Here is a 23,952-nt window from a genome sequence, read left to right as displayed (position 1 = left end):
TCATATTGGTTGGACACTAATCTTTGTATTAGAAAAAAGGGATATCCTAATCACCATTACACATGTTTTGATTTTGTTCTAACTCTTCGTCTATAAATAGATAGTTGTAATGAAAAGAATGTATATCAACAATAATAACAAAATACAAGCAAAAAAAAAAGCTTTGTTCTCTCCACTATCTTTCTTTTATTTTTTAAGTTAGAATATAAACTCTTACTCATTTTTATTTATAATTAGCTAATAATGTATAAAAAATATTATATTTTTGAGAACCTATTTTTGAGTATCTCATTGATGAGGATGCTCTAATCAGAAAACATGTTTTTAATATGGATTCGTTTGCCCATTAAAAACGAAGCCGGCTCGTTTCACGCCGCCTTGTTGCTGTAGGCATCTGATTCTCTCACCCACCAGTCTTCTCCTCGTTCTTCTGTCCCCAACGCCATTCTGTGAAACAAGTTATTGTCTCTCTCTCATTCAAAGATCGAAACGACATCGTTACTCCACAGTCACATCCATGTCCGGCGAAGGAGACACCACCCTCAAGTCTATCTGCTACAAGCGTGGCTCTCTCCAGTTACTCGATCAGGTTCCTCTAAAAATCCTTTTCGCTTCTTAATGTCTAAAAACGCTTTTTCACTTCTATAATAAAGTTTTAAAATCAACACTTCCTCTTATCTTAATCTCATCTGATATCGAAACAGAGGAAGCTTCCTTTGGAGACTACTTACTTAGAGATCCGTAATTCTGTAGATGGATGGTAAAAATCATGGCTTTTTGATTAGATTAGATTAGATTCTTCCTTGAAAAGGGGAATTGCCCAAAAGGTTTTTGATGGTTTTTGATGCGCATTAGGAGTGCGATACAGGAGATGGTGGTACGTGGTGCTCCTGCTATAGCCATTGCTGCAGCTCTTTCTTTAGCTGTTGAAGTTTTCAACTTTAATGGTTTCGATGGATCATCTACAGATGCTGTTGCTTTTCTTGAGAAGAAGTTGGATTATTTAGTGTCAAGGTACTAAATTTTTGATGGGTAATTTGATAAATTTTGCATCTTGGTGTTTGTGATTCTAAAGTACTTTGCTTTATATATGTTTCTTCTTCAGCCGGCCAACAGCAGTTAATCTTGCAGATGCTGCGTTGAAACTTAAACAAGTTATAGCAAAGGCCTTGGCTACTACTACCATTGAACCTAAGTCCATTTTCAAGGTAAAAGCGACATTTGATTTGGACTTAAGATTGATAGCTTCGTCTTTGAATGTACTTTATTCTGCTTTGGACTTGAGAATTTGGACTGAGGAGTGAGGAATAATGGTTTAGTCATTGAATGTGCTTTGTTTGGCTTTAGACTGAGGAATGATTTAGCTTGGGGAACTTGATTTGGACTTAGAATGATAACTTCGTCTGTGAATGTACTTTATTCCGTTTTGGACTGAGTAATGATAGCTTAGAGAACTCGATTTGGAATGTGGAATGATAGCTTCGTCTTTGAATGTACTTTATTCGACTTTGGACTTGAGACTTTGGACTGAAGAGCGAGGACTGATACTTTCGTCTTTGATTGTGCTTTATTCGATTATGGACTGAGGAATGATAGCTTAGAGAAGTCGATTTGGACTTAGGAATGATAGCATCGTCTTTGAATGTACTTTATGCGGCTTTGGATATGGAGTTATAGCTTTAAAACTCGACTATCACTTGGCAATGATAGCTTAGTCTTTGAATGTACTTTATTCGACTTTTGACTGAGGAATGATAGCTTAGAGAACTGGATTTGGACTTAGAAACGATAGCTTCGTCTTAGAATGTAATTTATTCGGGTTTTTTTTCTGTATCATTTACCTGCACAAAGCTGAGCTTTTTGCTCTCGTAAGTTCACTTCTTTCTCTGTGACATTTGTTCCTCAGGCATATATTGACGCTGCTGAGAATATGCTCGAAGATGATGTCGCTTCAAACAAAGCAATAGGAACATTTGGTTCAAGTTTACTGAGGCAGCAAACTAAAAATCCTGACAAGCTTTCTGTTTTGACCCATTGCAACACTGGCAGGTATCATTTTTAAATGGATTCTGAATTGTATTCTTCATGTAATCGTTTACAAAAATACACAGCCATCTAATTAGGCAAGCTAGTAACTTAAAACAAAATCGCTGTAAAAAATTAGGGACAGTATACTGTTTATCTAAACAAAAGCTAAAGAAGGCTTCCATATCTCAGTGCTCTTCGTTTTGTTTTTTGAAGGGACATCATCTTCGTATCTACTTATAGTATTCAAAATTCGCTATAATATATATTTCAGATTCATGTACTGCAAAACTCACTGAAGTTGAGTAACTAGCATGTTACTTCATATACCATATAATCCTGCAATTTCAACCAAATAGAGTTGCGTAAGTTGGGTGTTTATGTGTAAGATTACAAGTAAGGAAGTAACTAAGAATACCCTTTTCTCTGTAGCCTTGCTACCGCTGGATATGGTACTGCCCTCGGTGTTATCCGTGCACTCCACACTCAAGGAGTCTTAGAAAGAGCATACTGCACAGAAACTCGTCCATTCAATCAAGTAAATCTCTTAAATCAATGTTTTTTCTTTTTTGAATACCATAATTGTCTGTAGTTTGACATACTCTTGTATTCATCAATAAGATAGTAAAGTAAAAGCTCTAAACACTTGAACTAGATAACATTGCTTTAGGTACTTTTCATGTTTCTGTTGAGCTGTTGTTGAAAGTCTTTTAAATAGTTAAGAACAACAATTGACAGGGATCGAGGCTTACAGCGTTTGAGTTAGTGCATGAGAAAATCCCTGCAACTCTCATTGCAGACTCAGCTGCAGCTGCACTGATGAAAGATGGTCGTGTAGATGGTGTCATCGTTGGAGCAGACCGCGTGGCTTCAAATGGTGAACTCTAACACCTTAAGATGATAAGTTTTTCTCTATAAATTTGATTCCTTATGAATCACATATATTCCAGGTGATACTGCTAACAAGATTGGGACTTACAGTCTCGCACTCTGCGCAAAACATCACGGGATCCCGTTTTATGTTGCTGCTCCTCTCACCTCAGTTGATCTGTCGCTTTCGTCCGGGAAAGAAATCGTGATAGAGGAAAGAACACCAAAGGAATTGCTGAACACACATGGAGGACTTGGTGAACGCATTGCAGCACCAGGGATCTCGGTTTGGAACCCAGCTTTTGATGTGACTCCAGCTGAGCTGATTGCAGGAATCATAACCGAGAAGGTTCGTTTCTCTAGGCTTATACTTGTCTGGTTAATTCAGATTTATAAACTCAGTTTTCTCAATCTCTCAAACGTGTACGTATTTGCAGGGGATCATAACAAAGAGTGGCAATGGTGCATTTGACATTAGCAGCTTTGCACAGAAGATGACAGGAAACTGAACTGGTTGATGTTGTAGTCAGCATTGCGATTTGCAGATTTGGTTGACATAATCGACAAGCAAGAATACAAATTTGGTTGACATAAGAACACCTTTATATTCGATATATTGAAGATAAATAAAAACATTCGCTGATATAGATGAAAGTGGAGATATAGAGCACATAACTATTGCTGAGTTACTTTATCTTCTTCTCTTTCTTCTAATTTGGTTTGATTTGCATTACACTTAGAACATAAGAGGTATATGTTTCCCTGACAATTTGATCATCTTCTCGAAAATGAAATCATATCTCAACCTCTCTGCCACTTACACTGTTGAAAACTGTTTGTCTTTATCAACTGGTCTTGTTCAAATAACATGAATAAAACTGCGAGCTTCTCTTCTCTAATAGTAGATAGAATCGCCGAATTCCAATAACAGTTAGAGTGAAACGGCAGATGTAGATGCGGTCCAAATCTTTCTTTTGTAAGTAAAAAAAAAGTAAAAAAAAAATTCACTCTCTACGTTTCTTCCATGAGCAACAAAAGGAAGTATTTCCCTTCAAAGACACACCGATCAAAGTACATATCCCAATCGTGATTGACATGAAAAAACTTTATGAAGACTGATCAACACTTCTGAACCCATCAAAAAGCCTCAAGATTTTGTGGTTATTGTTCTTCATGATCGCCAGAAACTTTAAAAACTGTGATCTTTGGATAAAACCGCAAAAGTGTTTCTTTGTAAAGCTCTGATCATTGAACAAACTTTAAAAACTGTGATCTTTGTAGATCTCAACACCTATCGATAAACCTTTAGTGAGTATTGTAGGAATATGAAAATCCGGACTGAAATCACGAAGAAATATAATCTTATAAACGATATATTAAGGAAAACGAATTAAACGAGACATTAAAAACTGATTGAATTTGAACTATTTCATTAACTCAATTCACCCTGGGCATAAAAACCGGAACCGAATACCAGAACCGGAACTAACCCAAAATAATCGATTCGGTTCGGTTTCGGTTATGCTTTAAATACCCATTAGATCTTGAGATGAGAAACTATGAATATCGGTTTGGTTCCGGTTATTACCCAATAACCGAAACATCGGAACCGAATACCCAAAATAAATAAATAAATATATATCTAACTAATTATATGTGGTTTTATACTCTTTGACTTTGTTTCTAACCGAGAAAACCAAAAACCTGTGCGACAAAAAAAAAACCAAAAAAGTCTGTGACATATATACACAAAATTAAAAAAAAAAAAGACATATACACAAAATTATACACGCTTTCCTTCCTCTTCTCCTCTTTTTTTTTTTTTTTTTTTTTTTTTTGAAAAAACATCTTCTCCTCTTTCAAACACTCTCCTCTCTTAATTTCTTCCTCTTCTCTTCGATAAAAGTTAAAACAACTCAAAATCTCAGAAGCCATCGCGTGTCGCCGACTCCATCTGCAGCGTCGAGAAATCAATCAGAACTAAGCTTCTTCTCCTTCTCTTCCCATTTTATATCTGGCTCTGTAATTGTGAAAAATTGATTTGGGGGTTAGGGTTTTCATTTGTTTAAATATGAAACTGATTTCATTTCCTTTTTGTTTTTTTTCTTTCTACTACTAATTTCTGTCAATATATCAAGTATGTAGAATCTCTTAACTTTGAAATTGGTTTTAGGGTTTTTTTAACAATGAAATCGATTTGGGGATTAGAGTTTTCATTTGCTTTAATATGAAATTGAGTATATTTCGTCTTCATGTTGCAGTTTCAAATATGTGGAGTCTCTTTTTGTGTTGCAGTTTCACGTCTCACAAGCCACACAAGTCACAAGTCACTCCTCCTCACAATTCTGGAAATCTTACGTCTCTTTTGTTACTCCTTTTCTTTCTCTTTCTCTTTGAAGTTTGAAGTGTTTTATTTATGCATTTCTCTTTGATCGTCGAATATGTGTTATGTATTTGATGCTTCTGGATCATGTTTTACGTTTCCTTCTCACCTTCTGCAACTGATGTTATTGATTTGAATCATTTGATCATTTTGATGCTTTGTGGTTCATGTTTTTGTTTTTGTAATTTCGGATATGATCTTTATATTTCGGATACTTGTTAACGTTTTGGTTATTTTTTTGTCATTTCGGATATAATTTATGTATTTCGAGTATCAGATACCAGAACCGACCCGGAACCGTTTGAGAACCGAAATTTTACGGGTATTTTACGGTTCTTGACTTCTATACCCAAACCGACCCGGAACGGAAAGGTACCGAACCGGAACCGAACCAAAATCATTTCGGTACCACTTTGGTTCCTGATTGTCGATACCCGAAATATCCGGAACCGATCCGATTACCTGAAAACCCAGGGCGAAACTCAATAAATCGTCAATAATGTGTGACGGTGATGTGATTTTTGAATCCCAAGATACAACCGTGATTCGACTATTATGCAATACCCATTATAGAATCTACAAACTAAACTAAGAACGTCCACCCCTCTCTCTTTCATAACAATTTCTCTCCTATTATGCAACATTCATAATAGAATCTACGAACTGAAATAACTACGATATAGCTCTCGAGACACTTACGATATTAAGCAAGAGAGAGATTTGCTAGAACGGTTTTTCTTAAGCTTTGTTCTGCGTTTTTCAATATAAAGAATAAGAAGAGAGGAGACGTCTAGAGTCAGCTTGATCCCAAGGGATAAGCTTTGGTGAATAGGAATGAATATTCTGGAGATATTCTCCTTTTCCCGCAAGTAAGTGTCACGAGCTAGAGCCCGACGACAGTGACGTACGCGCTTGTATGATATTGCATAATGCCTTTTTACTCTTACAAAACTACTTGCTTATTAAACTTCATTAAACTTCATTTGCTTATTAAACTTCATTTCTCATTCACATATATACTCAAATCCAAATATTACAAGTCAAATTTCTTATTAAAATTGAATAAATTTGGGTCAATTATTGGGTTCACCCCTAGGGGTGAACCTCTATATCCACCCTCCTCATTTTTTATCAAATCAAATGAAGACAACTAGTTTATTTAATTGAAATTCAAATTTCAAATTTGTGAGTCCTACTTGCTGTTTTTTCTATTAATTTTTATTTCAATTAAAAACTAGTTATCTTCATTTGATTGGATGAAAAATGAGAGGGTGAATATAGAGGTTCACCCCTAAGGGTGAACCCAAGAATTGTCTAGGGGTGAACCTTTTTATTCACCTTCTTTTACTTTAGCCAATTAGAATGTGCCATCTAATATTATTTTTAAAAAATACAAAATTAAAATTAAAAGATTAAAACACTTACTCAAATCTTTTATTAAAAATTAATATATTTATATATAAATAAATAATATAAATAAAACACTTACTCAAATCTTTTTAGGTTTACATATCAGAGTTTAGAGATTTAGATTTAGTTTTTATTTTAATTTCTTAAATATTTACATATTATGGTTTAGGGTATAAAGATTAGTGTTCAGGATTTAGAGATTAGGGTTTAAAATTTTGAAACTAGAAAAATTATTATGTAAAAATATATATGTTTATCAAAAATAAATTAGAAATAAATTTTAATATTATGCTTGGTTTCATTATTTCTAATTTAAGGTTTAGTTTTTCTCCATTAGATTTTTTTTTAAATGTGCTATTTTGATAAAATATCTTATTAATTTTATTACTTGACTAATTTTTATTGGTTAAAATAAGAGGAAGTAAATAAATGAATTATTTTAATGACTAAATCGAATTATTTTATTTTAACAATATCAAATTTTTAGTTTTCTGTGATTAAAAAGTCAACTAATCTTAATTGTTTTAGTAATATAATATTCATTTTTATTTTAAATTAGATGATATGTTTTGATTTGTTAGAAAATAAAAGGGTGAATAAAGAGGTTCACCCCTAGGGATGAACCTCATATATCAAATCCAACGAAATATCAGAAATCACCTTCATTGCTATCAAAGATAGCTTCAAATGATCATCTTCCAATTCAAAAAAAAAAAAAAAACTATCTTTTCTTTTCCAGTGTGGTTAAATTCTTTGCATGTAATTGAAAAATGGGAAATTTGTCGCTAGTTAATCAATGGAATGGAAATTCCATGCATTCTTGCTCTGTTTCCATTTTTGTTTGTTTTTTCCATGCAGTCTTCTCTGTATTTCCATTTTTTGTTTTACAAAACAGAAAATTGAGTTTTGAAGCTTTTGGATCGCTACTATATTAACTATCTTTTTTTTTGCTAAAAATATATTAACTATCTTTCATTCAAAACTATGACGATACAAGTTTATATGTTTGATCTGAACTTCTCATAGCACAAGGTCTACTGAATCTTCTCTATCGGAAAAGGATAGCATTGATATGCTGTTGTTGTTGATATGTTATGTGTGGGATGACAAAAGGAATTTGGTACATCGAACAAGTTCTGATTCTTTAGGTCGAACCATTTTTGAGAGCCTCATTGCAATGATAGAAATGACTTAAGAAATGAAACTCAAGTATCATTTTTGAAAGCCTCTTGGATACCTCGATCCAGAGTCAGAGTCGTGCCTTCCCTTATTCAAAAAAGGCATTTGCCTTAAGCCACAAACAAAATTTCAAAATTAAGGGTCACATCTTTGTAACAAGTAGTTTAATTAATAGGTTGAATTAACTTTTATATGTGGTTTTACCCATTATAAATATAGATTGTATGATTAAATTTTAGGATTTTAAACAAAATATCATATACTTACATCTATATATTTATATCATTATACTAATACATACATAAAATAGAATAAATGACTAAATTTTTACTTTAAAATAGAATTTAGTTTATAATGATACATAAAATTATTAAAACAAAAGTTTTAAAAAAAAAAATTTACAAAGATTTAAAATTTGCCTTAGGCCTCTATAAATCTAGGCACGGCACTGTCCAGAGTATGTAATGGCTTTAGACAGTATTGGCTCATAGTAATGTATGTGCTAACGGTACATTTGCACTGGATATTGATGTTTTTTTTCACAAATTTAGTTGAGTCTTTTATTAAAAAAGGAAAATATTTTTGCAGTATTCTGCATATTATATCTACAAAATTAGATTTTTGTACATATCCATCAAATTCATAAGCCGCCACTGGCTTTAAGCACTAAGCTTAAACTCTGTAATTGGTTTAATTTCGGGTGGATGGGGATTAGTTTCGGGTGGGTGGGGATTATTTTCTTCATACGGGTTGCAATCAGATTTAAGTTGGTTTGTTTGGTGTTTATTTGGTTAACAGTTAATTGGTATACAATAAACCAAATTTAATCATTGTCTGAGTGTTTATTGGTTTTGAATTTTGATTTCGTGTCAAACTTTGTTTTCTTGGAGAAATAGGATTCAAATTTTCAAATGCTGGGAAAATAACATTAGGGTTAAATTTTGTGGATATCTGTTAGTATATGAAATTTCTGATGGGAAAATAGATAGTTTTCCCATAATGAATATTTGAAGTTACATAGTCTTGGTGTAGATGGAGATCGAGTTAATCACAAGGGAGATTAATACACTTTGAATAAAAATTATAATTGAAACTAGAAAATTTGGCCAAGCAATGCGCCGGTACAATAGATACGTTTGATGTGCTCGAATTTGACCTCATTGAAGTTCCTTGCCCACAGAATTGGTAGTATAGATAGTTAGCTACTTTTTTTGTGGAAAGATAGTTAGTTTCTTAAGGCTTGCATTTGACATGGTATCTTCCGAATCTTTGAATAAAAATTACAATAGATACGTTTTATGTGCTCGAATTTGACCTCATTGAAGTTCCTTGCCCACATAACCGGTAGTATAGATAGTTAGCTACTTTTTTTTTGTGGAAAGATAGTTAGTTTCTTAAGGCTTGCATTTGACATGGTATCTCCCGAACTTTTCCACTGTGCTGTCATGTCTGATTCCTCAAGGACAATTTAATCTACTATAGCATTAAAAATGCCCTAAAAGTGCATAAATTTCTAACATTAGTTCTTTTTGCATACTACACAAAGCATTTACGGCTTGAATGCTAAGCAACTTTTTCACTATCTAGGGTTTTCACGTTTTTGTATTTTGAAAACATGATTCTGAATAAGCACAAAATGATAAAAAAATTCATAATTAACAAACTAATTTTCAATCTATCTCCCACATTTTAAATTATGCCATTTTGATATTCAATTATTCTACTATTTAGTTGACATACTAGTCTGTTTAGAAGATTTTTGGTCCTCGAGTAGGGGCAAGTCTTCTGCAAAACGGAGAAAATATGAAGGTCCGGAAAATACGATGGGAGTGTGTTTCCGAAGGCTCTCCGACGTTCAAGTCAGAAAGCAGCTAAAAAAAACCACCAAATGGCTAATCGGAGAGCAGAAGGAAGTCGGAAAATGAATAGAAGGAAATGGGCCGATAGTCCTTGAGAAAGGTAGGATCTGCTCGGGCCTTTGGGAGGAAATGGGCTTTCTGCAGTGAAAAGAGAAGAAAGAAAGAGTTTAGGGGTGAGAATACTCCACGGTTTGGGAACCGCCGTGGAAGTGATGTGAAGAGGAATGACCGGAAAAGATAGTTGGTGTTGAGTGCCTCAAATAGGTAGCCTATCGTGTCGGATCTCTCGAATTCGAATGGATTCGAGATCCGATGCTATAAGTTTAGGCCGTATGTATCCTAATTTGGCTCAAGGGACTGTACCTGTAAAAAAGCCATGAACATCATATGCAAGCATGCGATTCATTTACATAGAAAATTTTGAATTTATCCCTAACACAGTCAAACCCTTAATTTTTGCAATAAACATATATTAATCATAAATAACTCAATCTGTAATACGACATGGAAAATTTACTATATTCCCAAGCATCATCCATATTAAAATCTTGTTACCACAATTTAATTTATTTTATGAAAATTTTTAAATTCTACACAAATCAGAATTCTACTAGACCAATGTATATATAATTTTTCAATATCAATATAAAATAAAATATGTTGACATATTTTCTTACTGCATTGTATTCAATTTTATTAGTTCTGATCTTGAGGTCTTGGTTTCTTTTTGTCAGTTTCTAAACTTTTGGATATTTTTTTGTCTCTTAGTTTTTTTTTAATAGCTAATTACCGTTTTATCACACTCTTATTGCTTCGTGTACAATATATTGTCATACATAACATATTTTACCGGAGTGAAATAGTCTTGAATAATAAATTAGGTGCTAATTTCTAATAACATTTTATAAAAAAAAGCTACAATCTAAAGAGAATTAACTTTATGATGCAAATGACTCGTGTATATAATAAGTTGACACTTTTTAAGAGAAATGTCGATTATACATTTTTGAGAGTCTTTTTATGTAATTAAAAAATCTTTTGTCTCTCCTTCAAACATTTTGGTGGAGTTCCACCGCTTCCTTTAACACAATCGATATAGCTCCAGTGGGTCACACATCACCATCATATCTAGCTTCATCTCCTCTCGGGTAATCCACCAAACCAACCTCCCCTCTCGCTCCATCATTTGTTGCCATGGACTTGAAACTTTCAGCTGAGAGTCATATTGCCACTTTTCCTCCTCCACCAACCACAATCCAACTCTCTTCTGGCACAGTCCTCATCGCTGATCATGCAACACCGACTTAAAACGCTTAATCTTGCTGATCTCTATTTCTCTTTTCTGCTGCCATTAAATTACCGTTAATAATTTGATGCTGACAAATTTTTCGAAGGAGACAAAAATTGTGGTTGCGACAAAAATAGAGAATGGTTGGGCTGTAAAGACCGTTGCTGCTATGGTTTTTAGTCGCACGTCCTTAGGTTTCAGTGAAGAAAATCAACACTTATCTAGCGGCAATTTATCTATTTTCTTGCAAACTATACTACAAGTTTTATGTCTGTAAACACTTTAAAAAAAGTTTATAAAAACAACATATTTGCAGTTAGACAAAAAAAAACAAGATATTTGCATTTTTACTCTTATTTAAACTGTTATAGTTTTTTGTCATTTTTGTAAAGCATTTAAAATTTTATTACTTTTTAAATGAAATAATGATTAAATCTCTTCTGATGCTATATCGTGTACCATATATATAAGACGAAGAAGATGCACTTTGACTGGTCAGATGAGGAAGATGATGAAAAGGTAAACAATATGACCTGGCTGATAGTGAGGATGATTAGTGAGGAAGATGGAATTTGACTGGTCAGATGAGGAAGAAGATGAAAAGGTAAACAATATGACCTGGCTGATTAGTGAGGATTCTAAATTTGAGAAAAATTGTTATCTTGCAAGAATGAACAAAGAGACGAAAATTACTATGAAGAAGAAGGCTAAAGAGAATGCACTAGATGCTGCTGCATGCGCCTCAGCAATGTCTAATTTAATTTGTTGGCGAACTACATGGCTGAGTTGGTGACCCGTAAAGTAAAAGATGATATTTCCAGAAATAGACAGGAAGATATCGCTTTGTGCATCCAACATTGAGGAGGTGAAAGCACTTGTTTTGGACATCAATGTCATGGTGGCTAAAGAGATTTTAGGAGCTGTCAAAACAATTTTAGAAGTTGTTATCTCTAAAATTGTTGGATTTTTGGAGAAGTATGTAATTGTATTAGTAGCAAACAGAAAAAACATAGTAAAATAACCATCAAATGTTAGTTATGATGCTGAGGCAATCGGAAGATCAAGGGTTCACAGTGGACTAAAAATAGCCATAGGCTCATCGGCAGTCTCTCATCTCTTTTTTGCTGATGATAGCATGATTTACTGCCAAGCAAAATGACTCAGAGCTGAATCAGATAGTTCGCATATTAGAGAAGTATAGCCCTGCATGCTTCAGGCCAAAAGGTAAACTACCAGAAATCAAGTGTGTATATTGGGAAGCTCATTCCAGAACCAAGAAGAGATGACATTAAAATGAAGCTGAGAATCACTCAGGATGGAGGTAATGGTATGTACCTGGTCTTCCTGAATCCTTTGGTGGGTCAAAATTCTCGGTCTTACGGTTTCTGAAGAACAAACTAAACCAAAGAATCAATAGATGGCAAATGAACTTACTCAACCCTGGAGGCAAAGAAGTTTTGCTGAAAGCAGTGGTGCCATAGCAGAATTCTGGTGGAAAAACAAGCCAGAAACCAAAGGGTTTCATTAGAAAGCTTGGGAGCATCTCAGCAAACCAAAAAGTGAAGGAGGATAGGGTTTAAGGACATTGAAGTTTTCAACTTGGCTAATCTGAGGAAGCAGTTATGGCATATGTTAACCACAAGGATATTCTTATAGCTCGGGTTTTCAAAGGAAGAGACTTCAACAAAGCTGACCGCTGACTGCTAAACTGGGATCCCTGTGATATATTCATATCATTGCATGTTTAAGGTGCATTTTTGGTCCAAAAATTGAGTATCATTCATACATTTTAGATAGATTCTTCATGTTTTATACTTGTTTTAGAGTTTTAGGACTTTGCATTAGGTCCAACTGAGTCTTGCATGTTTGGAGTGTTAATAAGGTGCTTTGGAGGTCATTTGGAGTGGAAAAAGATGGAATCAGGTGAAGGAGTTGTGAAAGAAGGTGGAAAAATGGTGGAAATTGGGTTTTGGAAGTTATCGGCTAAAAAGCTTACCGCATGAAGGATTTTATCGGCCAAAAAATCCTTCCCGGGAAGCTTTTCTCGGCCAAAGTCATGTACTGGATCGAGCAACATCGACTAAAATCTCCTGCCGCGGGAAATGAGTTTTATCAGCTAAAGTGTTGTCTGTACATGAAACCTCGGCCAAAATCACCAGGTTCCGATACGCACCAAAGATCGCGTTACTAGGATGCCTTAACTTCCGATTCAGCCTCCGGGGTCTTCAGAAAAGTTCAAGAGGATTGAGTCAAGGTTACCAGAACAGTTGGAATAAATGGATTTTGAGCAGTGAGGTGAAATTTATGGCCAACAGAAGACGAACCTGTTTCGCATCCATTCCGGACCAGTCCGATGTGCCTCAAAGATCACTCAGGAAGATGACCTTCCCTTCCGATCCAGTTTCCGGTGCCTTCATCAAGATTTGAGAGCTTTTAAGTTTTTTTTCCAGAACGCTTGGAATCATCCTATTTGGAGAGTTGAGTCATGAGATATCGCAATCAGGATACAGATATGTCCCGCAGCAAGAAACCGAAGCCTCCCGAGCCGTTGTAGAAACCCATTTACAAGAAGGCCTTCCTCACCCCGGATGCACTCAAGTTCTTCATCAAAGTTTCAGGAAATCGAGCTTCCTTCTTTCTGGAGTTTTTCCAAGTCATTTGGATTAATACCCACGAGTTATGCCAGTTCAAGTAAAGGTTGGCCCGAGAAAATGAGAAAAGCTGCGACATGGCTGTGCGACTTGGTTAACTCGCAGCAGTGAAGGTTTAAACTCTGGGAGCAAGCTGCGACTTGAATGGTGCGGGTAAGGCGACTCGGAGCAGGGTAGAGACTTCCAAAGCTCAAATTATGCTAAATCCACAAGGCTGTGCGACTTGGGAGTGCGAGTGAGAAAAGGAGCAAACTATGTCGCAAAAACATTCGCAAATAGCTCCGAGATGGTTGTGCGACTGGGAGGTGAGATGAACCATCTCGCACACAAACTCTCTCCAGACTGCGAGATGGTAGGTGCGAGTGGGAAAGAAAGACAACCTGAACCGCACAAACATTCGCAATTGGATCTGACATGGAAATGTGGCGGAAGGAGCAAGGAACTGACCCGCAAGAACAAGCAGCAGGATCAGTGCGACATGGCATTGCGGGTGAGCTTGAACCACGACCATCTTGCACACTAGCCACACAATCCAACTGAACTGTGTCAGTACCCAGTTTGTCCTTGGCTGACGCGGTCCAAACCAGACATCTATAAATACTTTTTAGGGTTTTTTTTTTCCCAAGGACACCTTTTTTTCTCTTAAGTTTTTTTGCCTCTTTTGTGTTAAGAAATATTTAGTGAGAGAAATCTCCTTTCTTTGCTTAATCCAAAAGAGTTCTTGAGTGTTTAATCATTTTTTCATCATCATCTATCTATTTTCATCAACTAATCATGCTTAGTTACTATTCTTGCAAAGAAATCAGAGACTTAATCATGATTAGTGAGTAATCACCTCATTAGGGTTCTAGACATGTAGGTTAGGGTGCTTAGGGGTTTGATTAAGCATGCTTGAGACTAGATTTATGCATCTATGTCTTGTTTAGCTGATTTTAATGCTGAGTTTTAGATGATTTCTCTAACCCAGATCTTAGGCATTTCATCCACCTAAAAGGTGTTTGTTGAAATGCCTGAACCAGCTAAATCAAAAGTCTATTGTTTGATTCACATGAGAATGTTGTTTTGAGCATAGATGGTATATTAAGATTAGTGTTTAATGAATTTCTTTCATTGTGCCTCTAATGATGATTATGTATAAGCAATGTTTGAAATTGTGTTTTGATACTTGAGAAAGATTAAAATTTGCTTTAAATCCTAAGCTGCTTAGATCATTCATCATCATTGTCATTAGCTGCTTGATTAAATCCTGATGCACCCTAGCCAACTATATTGTCTAGACCTCTAAGTTTCATCATATTCATATCATCTTAATCATTTGCTGTCTTTGCTTATTGCTTTGCTTGCATTTTAATCTTGTTTTAGACTTGTTTAGCCTTCATTTGTTACTTGTTACAACCAACTCTCTTTGATTTGCTTGGATTAAGATACAAACATGATAGATTAGTGTGCTAAACCACATTATTGGATTGATATTCTTTTATGCTACAACAGATAAAGGGGATTGATACCCTAAGAGTCCAATAAACTTTTGTCTATCAATTGGTGCTGTTGCCAAATTGTGGTTTAGCATTAGTCTCTTGTTTGTTCTTGAGATCCAAGTTTTTTGTTTTGTTTTACTGATTAAAACTACAGGTTCTGAAGTTCCAGGTTTATGTCACATAGACCAAGGACTAGAAGCAGAAGTTCTGAACCAGCTGAGCCTTTCATTGACAACATCCAATAGGTAGAGAGAGCTACAAGAAGAACAAGGGAAAGAGCAGCACATAATTGAGAGGTTGGGTATGGATCCACAAGAGAATCAAGCAGAGCAAAAGGATCAAGTGAACCAAGCACAGGTGGCCAGAAATAAGCAACAAGCCTTAGTTAACCAGAACATGGCTGAGAGAAATGAGCACCAGGCTCAGATGAATCAGAATCAGGCGGCCAGAAATGAGCACCAGGCTCATGTAAACCAGGAGAACCAGCACCAGCAAATGAATTAACAGCCTCAAGTGAGGAATCAAATTCTTGTGGGTGCAAATGACAGAGTCAATACTCACCAGAACAGACAAGGTATTCAGGCTCCACCTGTTGAGAACAATAATTTTGAAGTCAATGCATCACTTCTCAATATGGTTCAGAAACTCCAAGTTCCATGCTTTGCCTATGGAAGATCCCCTAGATCACCTTGATAACCTTGACAAGGTTTGTAACCTTACAAAGATCAATGGTATATCTGAGGATGGCTTCAAGCTGAGACTCTTTCCATTCAGCTTGGGAGACAAAGCTCACCATTGGGAAAAGAACCTGCCTAGAGGATCCATTCAAACTTGGGAGCAGTGTAAGCAGGCTTTCATCTGAAAGTTTTTCTCTACATCAAGGATAGATAAGCTCAGAAATCAAATCTCAAGGTTTACCCAACACACAAATGAGATCTTTGGGGAAGCATGGGAAAGATTTAGAAGCTACATCAACCAGTCCCATCATGGTTTTTCTAAAGCTTCACTACTCAGTACTCTATACAGACGAGCTCTCCCCAAGATAAGAAACCAACTAGATACAGCTTCCAATGGCAATTTCCTTGCTAAGGAAATCAATGCAGCAATGGAGTTGGTGGAAAACTTGGCTATGAGAAATGACACATATGGTGAAGACTATGATAGAGCCTATAGAGGAGATGGTTATAGTGAAGAACAAAGGATGAGAAAGGACATCAAGGAGCTTCAAAGAAAGTTGGATAAGGTACTAGTGGCTACTCAGAAGCCACTACATTTTGTTGGAGAGTTTTATGAACAAACCCTTTGCTTTGAGAATGTGAATGAGGAGGGATTAACACAAGAGGAGCTACATTACATTAGGAATCAAAACAAGTTCCAGAGGTATAACAACTTCAACAACCAGAACGTCATACATAAATCCCAATGTAGCTAATCCAGGAGATCAGGTTTATCCCTCTCAACAAGCTCAGCAAAGCTATGTTCCCAAGAATCAGTTTCAAAGGAACTTTCAGAGCAAGCAGCAGTACATTCAGCAACCTCAGCAGTATGTTCAGCTACCTCAGCAGTATGTTCAGAAACCTCAGCAGAACCAAGGGAGTAACTTCAATAGTCAGCCGCCTATGACCAAGTTTCCACCTGGATTTGGACAGCAGCGGCAGCAGAAAGGTCATCAGATGGGTTCAGACTTGAGTGGGGTTCTACAGCAGATACTTCAGGGCCAGCAAAGGGTTGAGAACAGTTTCACTGATCTGAGTTCAAAGTATGAAGCTATGCAACATTAGCTGAAAGATCTTCAAAAGAATCAAGCTTCCTCTTCTAGAACACAAGGAACACTTCCTGGGAAACCTGAGCCAAACCCAAAGGAGTATGCCTATACCAATACACTCAGAAGTGGCAAGGAATTACCTGAGAGAAAGCAAAGCCATGTGCTCATTGAGGACAATAAGCAACTTGGTGGGGAGGTGCCTCAAGGGAGTGTGCTAGATGATGAAGCTGTAAAGAAAGACAAGGGCAAAGGTGTGGAAAAAGAGATGGTGCCTGAGAAACCATATGTGCCACCACCACCTTATCAGCCCAAACTTCTATTTCCAAGAATGTTCAAGAAGCAGCTCTCAGAGAAGGCTAGAGCTGTTTTTGAAAAGCAGTTGAAGAAGACTCAGTTCACCATGCCCAATATAGAATCCTTCCTTATGGTTCCTCAACTTGGAAAGTTCTTAAAAATGCTCTTTTGAACAAGTCAAGAGAACTACAAGGAATAATGGTCTTAAGTCATGAGTGTAGTGCAATAATTCAGAGGAGGACAATCCCTAAGAACTTATCTGATCCAAGGAGTTTTACATTGCCATGTACTATTGGTCCTCTAAAGTTTGCAAGCTGCTTATGTGACCTTGGAGCATCAGTGAGTTTAATGCCTTTCTCAATTGCAAAGAAGTTGGGGTTCACAGTCTACAAGCCTGCAAGGATATCTTTAGTGCTTGCTGACAGGTCAGTTAGGCTCCCCATTGGACTCCTTGAAGATCTTCCTTTGAAGATAGGTGATTTTGAAGTCCGAACAAACTTCATTGTGCTTGAAGTTGATGAAGAGCCTATGGATCCTCTCATACTGGGTAGACCATTCCTTGCTACAGCAGGTGCCATAATTGATGTGAGAGGAGGCAAGATTGAGTTGCACATTGGATCGCAATGATGATGAAAAAGCCAACAATAGAAGAACAGGTCTTCTATGTTGAGACAATGGATCTGTTGGCTGATGAGCTGTTGAAATAGCTGACATTGGAAGACCCTTTTCAGGTCACCTTTACAAAAGAACCAGGAAAACATGGGTTCTTGGCTGAGGAGAGTGAAGCCTACAAGATGGTGTTAGATCAGCACAGGGTAGCAGGTTCAGAAACTCAGTTTTTGGAGCTGGAGACAAGCAGCCAAGTGGTTTAGAGTGTCAATGGGTTCAGCACAAGTCAGGGACCGGTTCAAGATTGCTGTGAGAGGAGGCAAGATTGAGTTGCACCTTGGATCAAAATCTATTACATTTGATATGAATTAGATGATGAAAAAGCCACCAATAGAAGAACAGGTTTTCTATGTTGAGACAATGGATCTGTTGGCTGATGAGCTGTTGGAAGAGCTGACATTGGAAGACCCTTTTCAGGTCATCTTGACAAAAGAACCAGGAAAAAATGGGTTCTTGGCTGAGGAGAGTGAAGCCTACAAGATGGTGTTGGATCAGCACAGGGTAGCAGGTTCAGAAACTCAGTTTTTGGAGCTGGAGACAAGCAGCCAAGTGGTTTAGAGTGTCAATGGGTTCAGCACAAGTCAGGAACCGGTTCAAGAGTGCATGGCCGTGGGTATGAAACCTGAGGAAGAGGCTAGACCTGTTGAGGACGTCAACAGCAACGAAGCTCAGGCTAATCAAGAGAGCTTCATGGAGGACTGGGATGAACACAAAGATCCATCTGTTGAGCTTAAGCCACTCCCAAAAGGGCTCATGTATGCATTTCTTGGCTCCAATTCATCTTATCATGTGATCATCAATGATAGCCTATTAGTTCATGAAGAGAATGCTTTGTTGAATGAACTAAGAAAGTATAGGAGAACTATAGGCTATACTCTAGAAGACATTAGAGGGATCTCACCTGACTTATGCACTCATAGGATACATCTGAAAGATGAATCAGTGACCTTTATAGAGCATCAAAGGAGATTAAACCCAAATCTCAAAGATGTGGGTAAGAGAGAGATCCTCAAACTGCTTGAGGCATGAATAATCTATCCTATTTCTGACTCAAGATGGGTTTCTCCAGTACACATTGTTCCTAAAAAGGCTGGCATAACAGTGGTCATGAATGAGAAGGATGAGCTCATCTCCACCAGAAGTGTGACAAACCATAGAATGTGCATTGATTATAGGAAGTTGAATGCTGCATCAAGAAATATCATTTTCCACTTCATTTCATTGATCAAATGCTTGAGAGGCTTGCCAATCATCTCTATTACTGTTTTCTAGATGGATACTCAGGGTTTTTCCAAATTCCAATAGACCCTATAGACCAAGAGAAAACAACATTCACCTGCCCTTATGGCACTTATGCATATAGAAGAATGCCTTTTGTTTTGTAATGCACCAGCCACTTTTCAGAGGTGCATGATGTCTATATTCTCTGACCTGATAAAGGAGAAAGTTAAGGTGTTCATGGACGATATCAGTGTCTATGGACCCTCTTTCTCTTCTTGTTTGTCTAATTGTCTCAGGTGCTAAGGAGATGTGAGGAGACAAAGTTGGTGCTGAACTGGGAGAAGTGCCATTTTATGGTACAAAAAGGCATTGTGTTGAGATATAAGGTGTCTGAAGCTGGGATAGAGGTTGACAAGGCCAAGGTAGATGTCATTGTTAATCTGGGGGCTCCAAATTCAGTCAAAGGAGTCAGAAACGTTTTTGGACATGATGGGTTCTACAGGAGGTTTATAAAGGACTTCTTAAAGATAGCAAGACCCTTGACAAGGCTTCTATGCAAAGATGTGGAGTTTCACTTTGATCAAGAGTGCATTGAAGCTTTTGAGAAGATCAAGAAAGCTCTGATAAGTGCTCCCATTGTTCAAGCACCAGATTGGAGCTTGCCTTTTAGATCATGATTGATGCATCAGACTTTGCAGTTGGTGCTGTGCTGGGACAAAAGAAAGACAAGAAGCTTCATGTCATCTACTATGCAAGTAGGACATTGGATACAAATCAAGAGAAGTATGCAACAACTGAGAAGGAGATGTTGGCTATTGTCTTTGCTTTTGACAAGTTTAGATCCTATTTGGTGGGGTCTAAGGTGGTGGTCTACACAGACCATGCAGCCTTGACATATCTGATGACAAAGAAGGATGCTAAGCCCAGATTGTTAAGATGGGTATTGCTTCTCCAAGAATTTGATATGGAGATCAAAGACAAAAAGGGTATTGAAAATGGAGTAGTTGATCACTTGTCTAGACTAAGAGTGGAAGCTGATGTCCCTCTTAATGATTCTCTACCTGAAGAGCAGCTCATGGCGGTGAAAGCTTCGAATGAGCTGGAAGAAATCAAGCCCATCAAAAAAGGGGGTTTGCCATGGTTTGCAGACCTTGTGAACTATTTCTCATGTGGAGTGGATCCTTCTGAAATGAGCAACTATCAGAGAAAGAAGTTTTTCAAGGACATCAAGAGGTTCTTTTGGGATGAGCCATATTTTTATGTGCTTAACAATGATCACTTGTACAGAAAGGTGTGTTGCTGAAGAAGAGGTTCCATGGATCTTGTTGGAGTAGCATGGATCTGCCTATGGAGATCATCATGCAGCATTTAAAACCGTGGCTAAGGCACTTCAGTCAGGTTTCTGGTGGCCAACCATGTTCAATGATGCTCAAGCTGTTTTTGTGAGGTGTGATGTCTGCCAAAGAGCTGGAAACATCTCCAAGAGGAATGAAATGCCTCAAAAACTGATCTTGGAGGTGGAGATCTTTGATTGTTGGGGAATAGACTTCATGGGACTTTTGATATCTTCACATGGGAACCTTTACATTCGTGTGGCAGTGAATTATGTCTCCAAATGGGTTGAAGCTGTGGCAAGTCCAACCAATGATGGTAAAGTGGTGGTGAAGCTATTTAAAACCATCATCTTTCCAAGATTAGGAGTGCCTAGAGTTGTTATAAGTGATGGTGGAAGCCACTTTGTGAACAAGACCTTGGAGGGACTTCTTAGGAAGTATGGAGTCAAGCATAAGATAACCAGCCCTTTTCACCCTCAGACAAGTGGACAAGTGGAAGTTTCAAACAGACAGATCAAAACCATTTAGAGAAGACAGTGAGCTCATCAAGGAAAGACTGGTTCAAGAAATTGGATGATGCATTGTGGGCTTACATGACAGCTTTCCAAACTCCTATTGGCACTTCCCCTTTCAATCTCATTTATGGGAAGAGCTGCCATTTGCCTGTTGAACTGGAATACAAGGTATTATGGGCTGTCAAGTTGCTGAACTTTGATATAAAGACTGCTTAGGAGAAAAGGCTTTTGAAACTTCATGAGTTTGTAGAGATAAGGCTTGATGCTTATGAGAGCTCAAGGATCTACAAGAGAAAACCAAGACCTTGCATGATCAGAAGATAATGAAGAGGGACTTTAAGGAAGGAGACCTTGTGCTGCTGTTTAACTCAAGGCTCAAGCTGTTTGCTGGGAAGTTAAAGTCCAGGTGATCTGGCCCTTTTATGATCTTGGAAGTGAGAAGCTATGGAGCTGTTGTTCTTGAAGGAAAGGATGGCAATGGATTTTTTATGAATGGACGAAGGATAAAACCCTATCTGGTCAATGCAATCAAGGAGGGAGCTGCCTCAGTCCCTCTTGATGATCCCCCAACTCATCAATGAGTATGAAAAGTCAAACTTAGTGACTTAAAATAAAGTGCTCTTGGGAGAAATCCCACGCTTATCCTTGTATATAAATCTTTTTAATCTTTTCTTTTTTATGTTTTAGGATGTTCTGATACATTTTGTGAGGTGGTTTCAGGTCTTAGGTAATTTGGAAGTGATGTGGCCCAAGGAAAAAGTGAAAAGGAGTGTGGAAACAGCTGAGAAAGGAGCTTAAGGCAATGGATCTTGTTAGCCGGCTGTAGTGCACGACTTGGGACTGCGGCTTAACCATCTCGCTCCAAAGAAACTTGGTCCAGGAAAACTCCTAGTTGAGGAATGCGAGATAGGAGTGCGACTCAGACAAAGACATGACCCATATTGCACTAAGATTCGCATTTGGCTCCTAGATAGGTGTATGTGTCGGTGTTCCCTGGATTATATCACACCAGAACTCGCATTTGGCTCCTAGATGGCAGTGTGAGTCAAGTTTCCATAGACCCATGTCGCAGCACCAAAAGAAGCCAAGACGTGCATGCATGTTGAGCTGTGCGAGATGGGAGTGCGACTCAGACAAAGGAAGGACCCATCTTGCACAACAGTTCGCAATAGGCCGCGGGATGGTGCTGCAGGTCAGAGAAATATCAGGCTACGTCGCAGCTTGTAGAAGAGGCCAAGAATTACATGAGTGTTCCAGGGTGCGATATAAGTGTGCGTGTCAGGAAAAATAGGTCCCATCTTGTACCAAAACTCGCAAATGACTCCGAGATTGCTGTGCGGGTCGGAAAGAGATCGAATCATGTCACACAAAAGCTCGATTCAGACTCCAAGATGGTGTGTGCGGGGTCAACTCACACTATGAAAAATTCAAGGGTTTAATGGTCAAATTGGATCTATGAACCGCTGGTCCAAACTGAGTCTGACCCACACACTCCTTCTTCTCCAAAGAAACTCGAGTTTGCCTCTCTAAACTCTTTCTTTTTGCATTGCTTCTTGCATAAATCTCTCATTTCTCCATTAAATTCATTGATTCAAAGTGCCTTGAACTTTTTTTTCTGTTGGTAATCTCATTCTGCAAGCATATTGAGCTCATTGCATCATAATTCCAAAATATTCACTCTGTTAAAACTCATCTTTTTTTTTATGTCTTTAATGGTGATTTTTTAGCTTGAAATGTGTGGAATCGATTTTAATAAGTTGATAGATACATTGGGATTAATTTGATAAATGCTAGGATGCTAGATTATCATGGAAAACAGAGTTCTTGCTTGGTGATTCTTGGTTCTTGAATTTTGAAAATTAATTGCAAGAAATCCCTTTTAAAATCGTTTTTTCATAGAATGGTGGTGAACCTGTTTCTTGCTGAGTTTTTGCTTTGCACTTTTGCTTAGCATTGCTGTGAATTTATTAGACTTATGCTTGGCTTGAGAAACAACTTGTTCCTGAACTTCAAAAATCGATTTTTGCATTAATTTTTCAAAAAAAAACTTGTGACACTTTGTGAATATTGGTTTTGATGCTCACTTGTTTTTGAGAATTTTTTTGTAGATAACTGAGAGGACTGCTGTCATTGCTAGTCAGAAGAAGGATCAAGCATACAAAGGGAAAGCAAAGACCTCAGAATCATCAAAACCAAAACCAAGTGGCAAGAACACCAAGAAAGCTACAAAGAAAAGCAATGGAAACCAGCGGCCAAGAGAGCAAGGAATGATGAAACGGCTTTATTTGATGCTTCTGGTTCAAAGAAAAAGGGGAAAGAGGTGGAATTGGTCTCAGATGAAGAGAGAACAGAGAGTGAATCTGAAGGGAACTTGGTTGAGGTTGCACAAGGTGTTGTACAAGAGGCGGCCAAGAAAGCAAAGCCGAGTGCACCCTCAACAACTGATTACCTGATGAAATTCCAACAGATTGGAATTAAACAAGGGAGTTTTCTTGATGTGGAGTTTCTGAACAAGTTTGGCATTCTTGATGATGTCAAGTTCCTTCTTGACAATATGGGTGTTGGATCACTTTTAGAGCTGAAAGATCGCTTATGAGAAAGAGACTCAAAAGTTCTTGGCATTTTTGGTTGTGGACATGTATCTTCCAAAGAATGTAAGGAGGATCTCAAACAATTGTCTTGGGCAGATGGAATTTGTGGTGAAAGGAGAAAAGTACCTGATCGGTTTCAAGGAGCTTAATGAAATATTCTTTTTCAACACACCTGGAAATACACCTCTCTCAAATGAGGTCAACCATTGCAAATGTCAGATTGATCAATTGTGGCAAACCATTGCATATGGGAAGTATAGGGGAGGTGTGGCCAAGGCTTCCTTGATCAGAAACCCTGTCTTGAGATATGTTCACAAGATGCTTGCACACAACTTCTTCTTCAAGCTTGATGTTGGAAGGGTTCACAACCTTGATCTGGATCTTCTTGGATGGGGTTTGCAACCTCTCATGCCCCTTTTT

General features: G+C 37.5%; 2 protein-coding genes and 1 non-coding gene across 3 annotated transcripts; 2 read left to right on the top strand and 1 right to left on the bottom strand.

The window, feature by feature from the left end:
• Nucleotides 1-362: 362 nt before the first annotated feature.
• Nucleotides 363-3,597, top strand: LOC18013834 (methylthioribose-1-phosphate isomerase). Its single transcript, XM_006396070.2, has 9 exons — nt 363-589; nt 705-760; nt 856-1,014; nt 1,106-1,208; nt 1,907-2,049; nt 2,458-2,563; nt 2,764-2,902; nt 2,976-3,244; nt 3,333-3,597. Exons 1-9 carry the CDS (start codon nt 518-520, stop codon nt 3,402-3,404), a joined length of 1,119 nt encoding a protein of 372 aa, XP_006396133.1. The 5' UTR covers nt 363-517; the 3' UTR covers nt 3,405-3,597.
• Nucleotides 3,598-15,446: 11,849 nt separating this feature from the next.
• LOC112084356 lies at nt 15,447-18,429 on the top strand. Its single transcript, XM_024153476.1, has 9 exons — nt 15,447-15,611; nt 15,692-15,717; nt 15,786-15,985; nt 16,145-16,386; nt 16,484-16,870; nt 16,925-17,335; nt 17,437-17,787; nt 17,934-18,065; nt 18,184-18,429. The coding sequence occupies exons 1-9, from the start codon at nt 15,447-15,449 to the stop codon at nt 18,427-18,429; spliced, it is 2,160 nt and encodes a 719-aa protein (XP_024009244.1).
• Nucleotides 16,033-16,136, bottom strand: LOC112084799. Its single transcript, XR_002898459.1, has one exon. It is a non-coding gene; the product is annotated as a small nucleolar RNA R71 (small nucleolar RNA).
• Nucleotides 18,430-23,952: the final 5,523 nt, after the last annotated feature.

Source organism: Eutrema salsugineum, unplaced genomic scaffold, assembly GCF_000478725.1.
Source record: "Eutrema salsugineum unplaced genomic scaffold, Eutsalg1_0 scaffold_4, whole genome shotgun sequence".
NCBI classification, from domain to species: Eukaryota; Viridiplantae; Streptophyta; class Magnoliopsida; order Brassicales; family Brassicaceae; genus Eutrema; species Eutrema salsugineum.
Note: the sequence above shows the minus strand (reverse complement) of the source record. Positions and strands in the feature narration are given on the sequence as shown.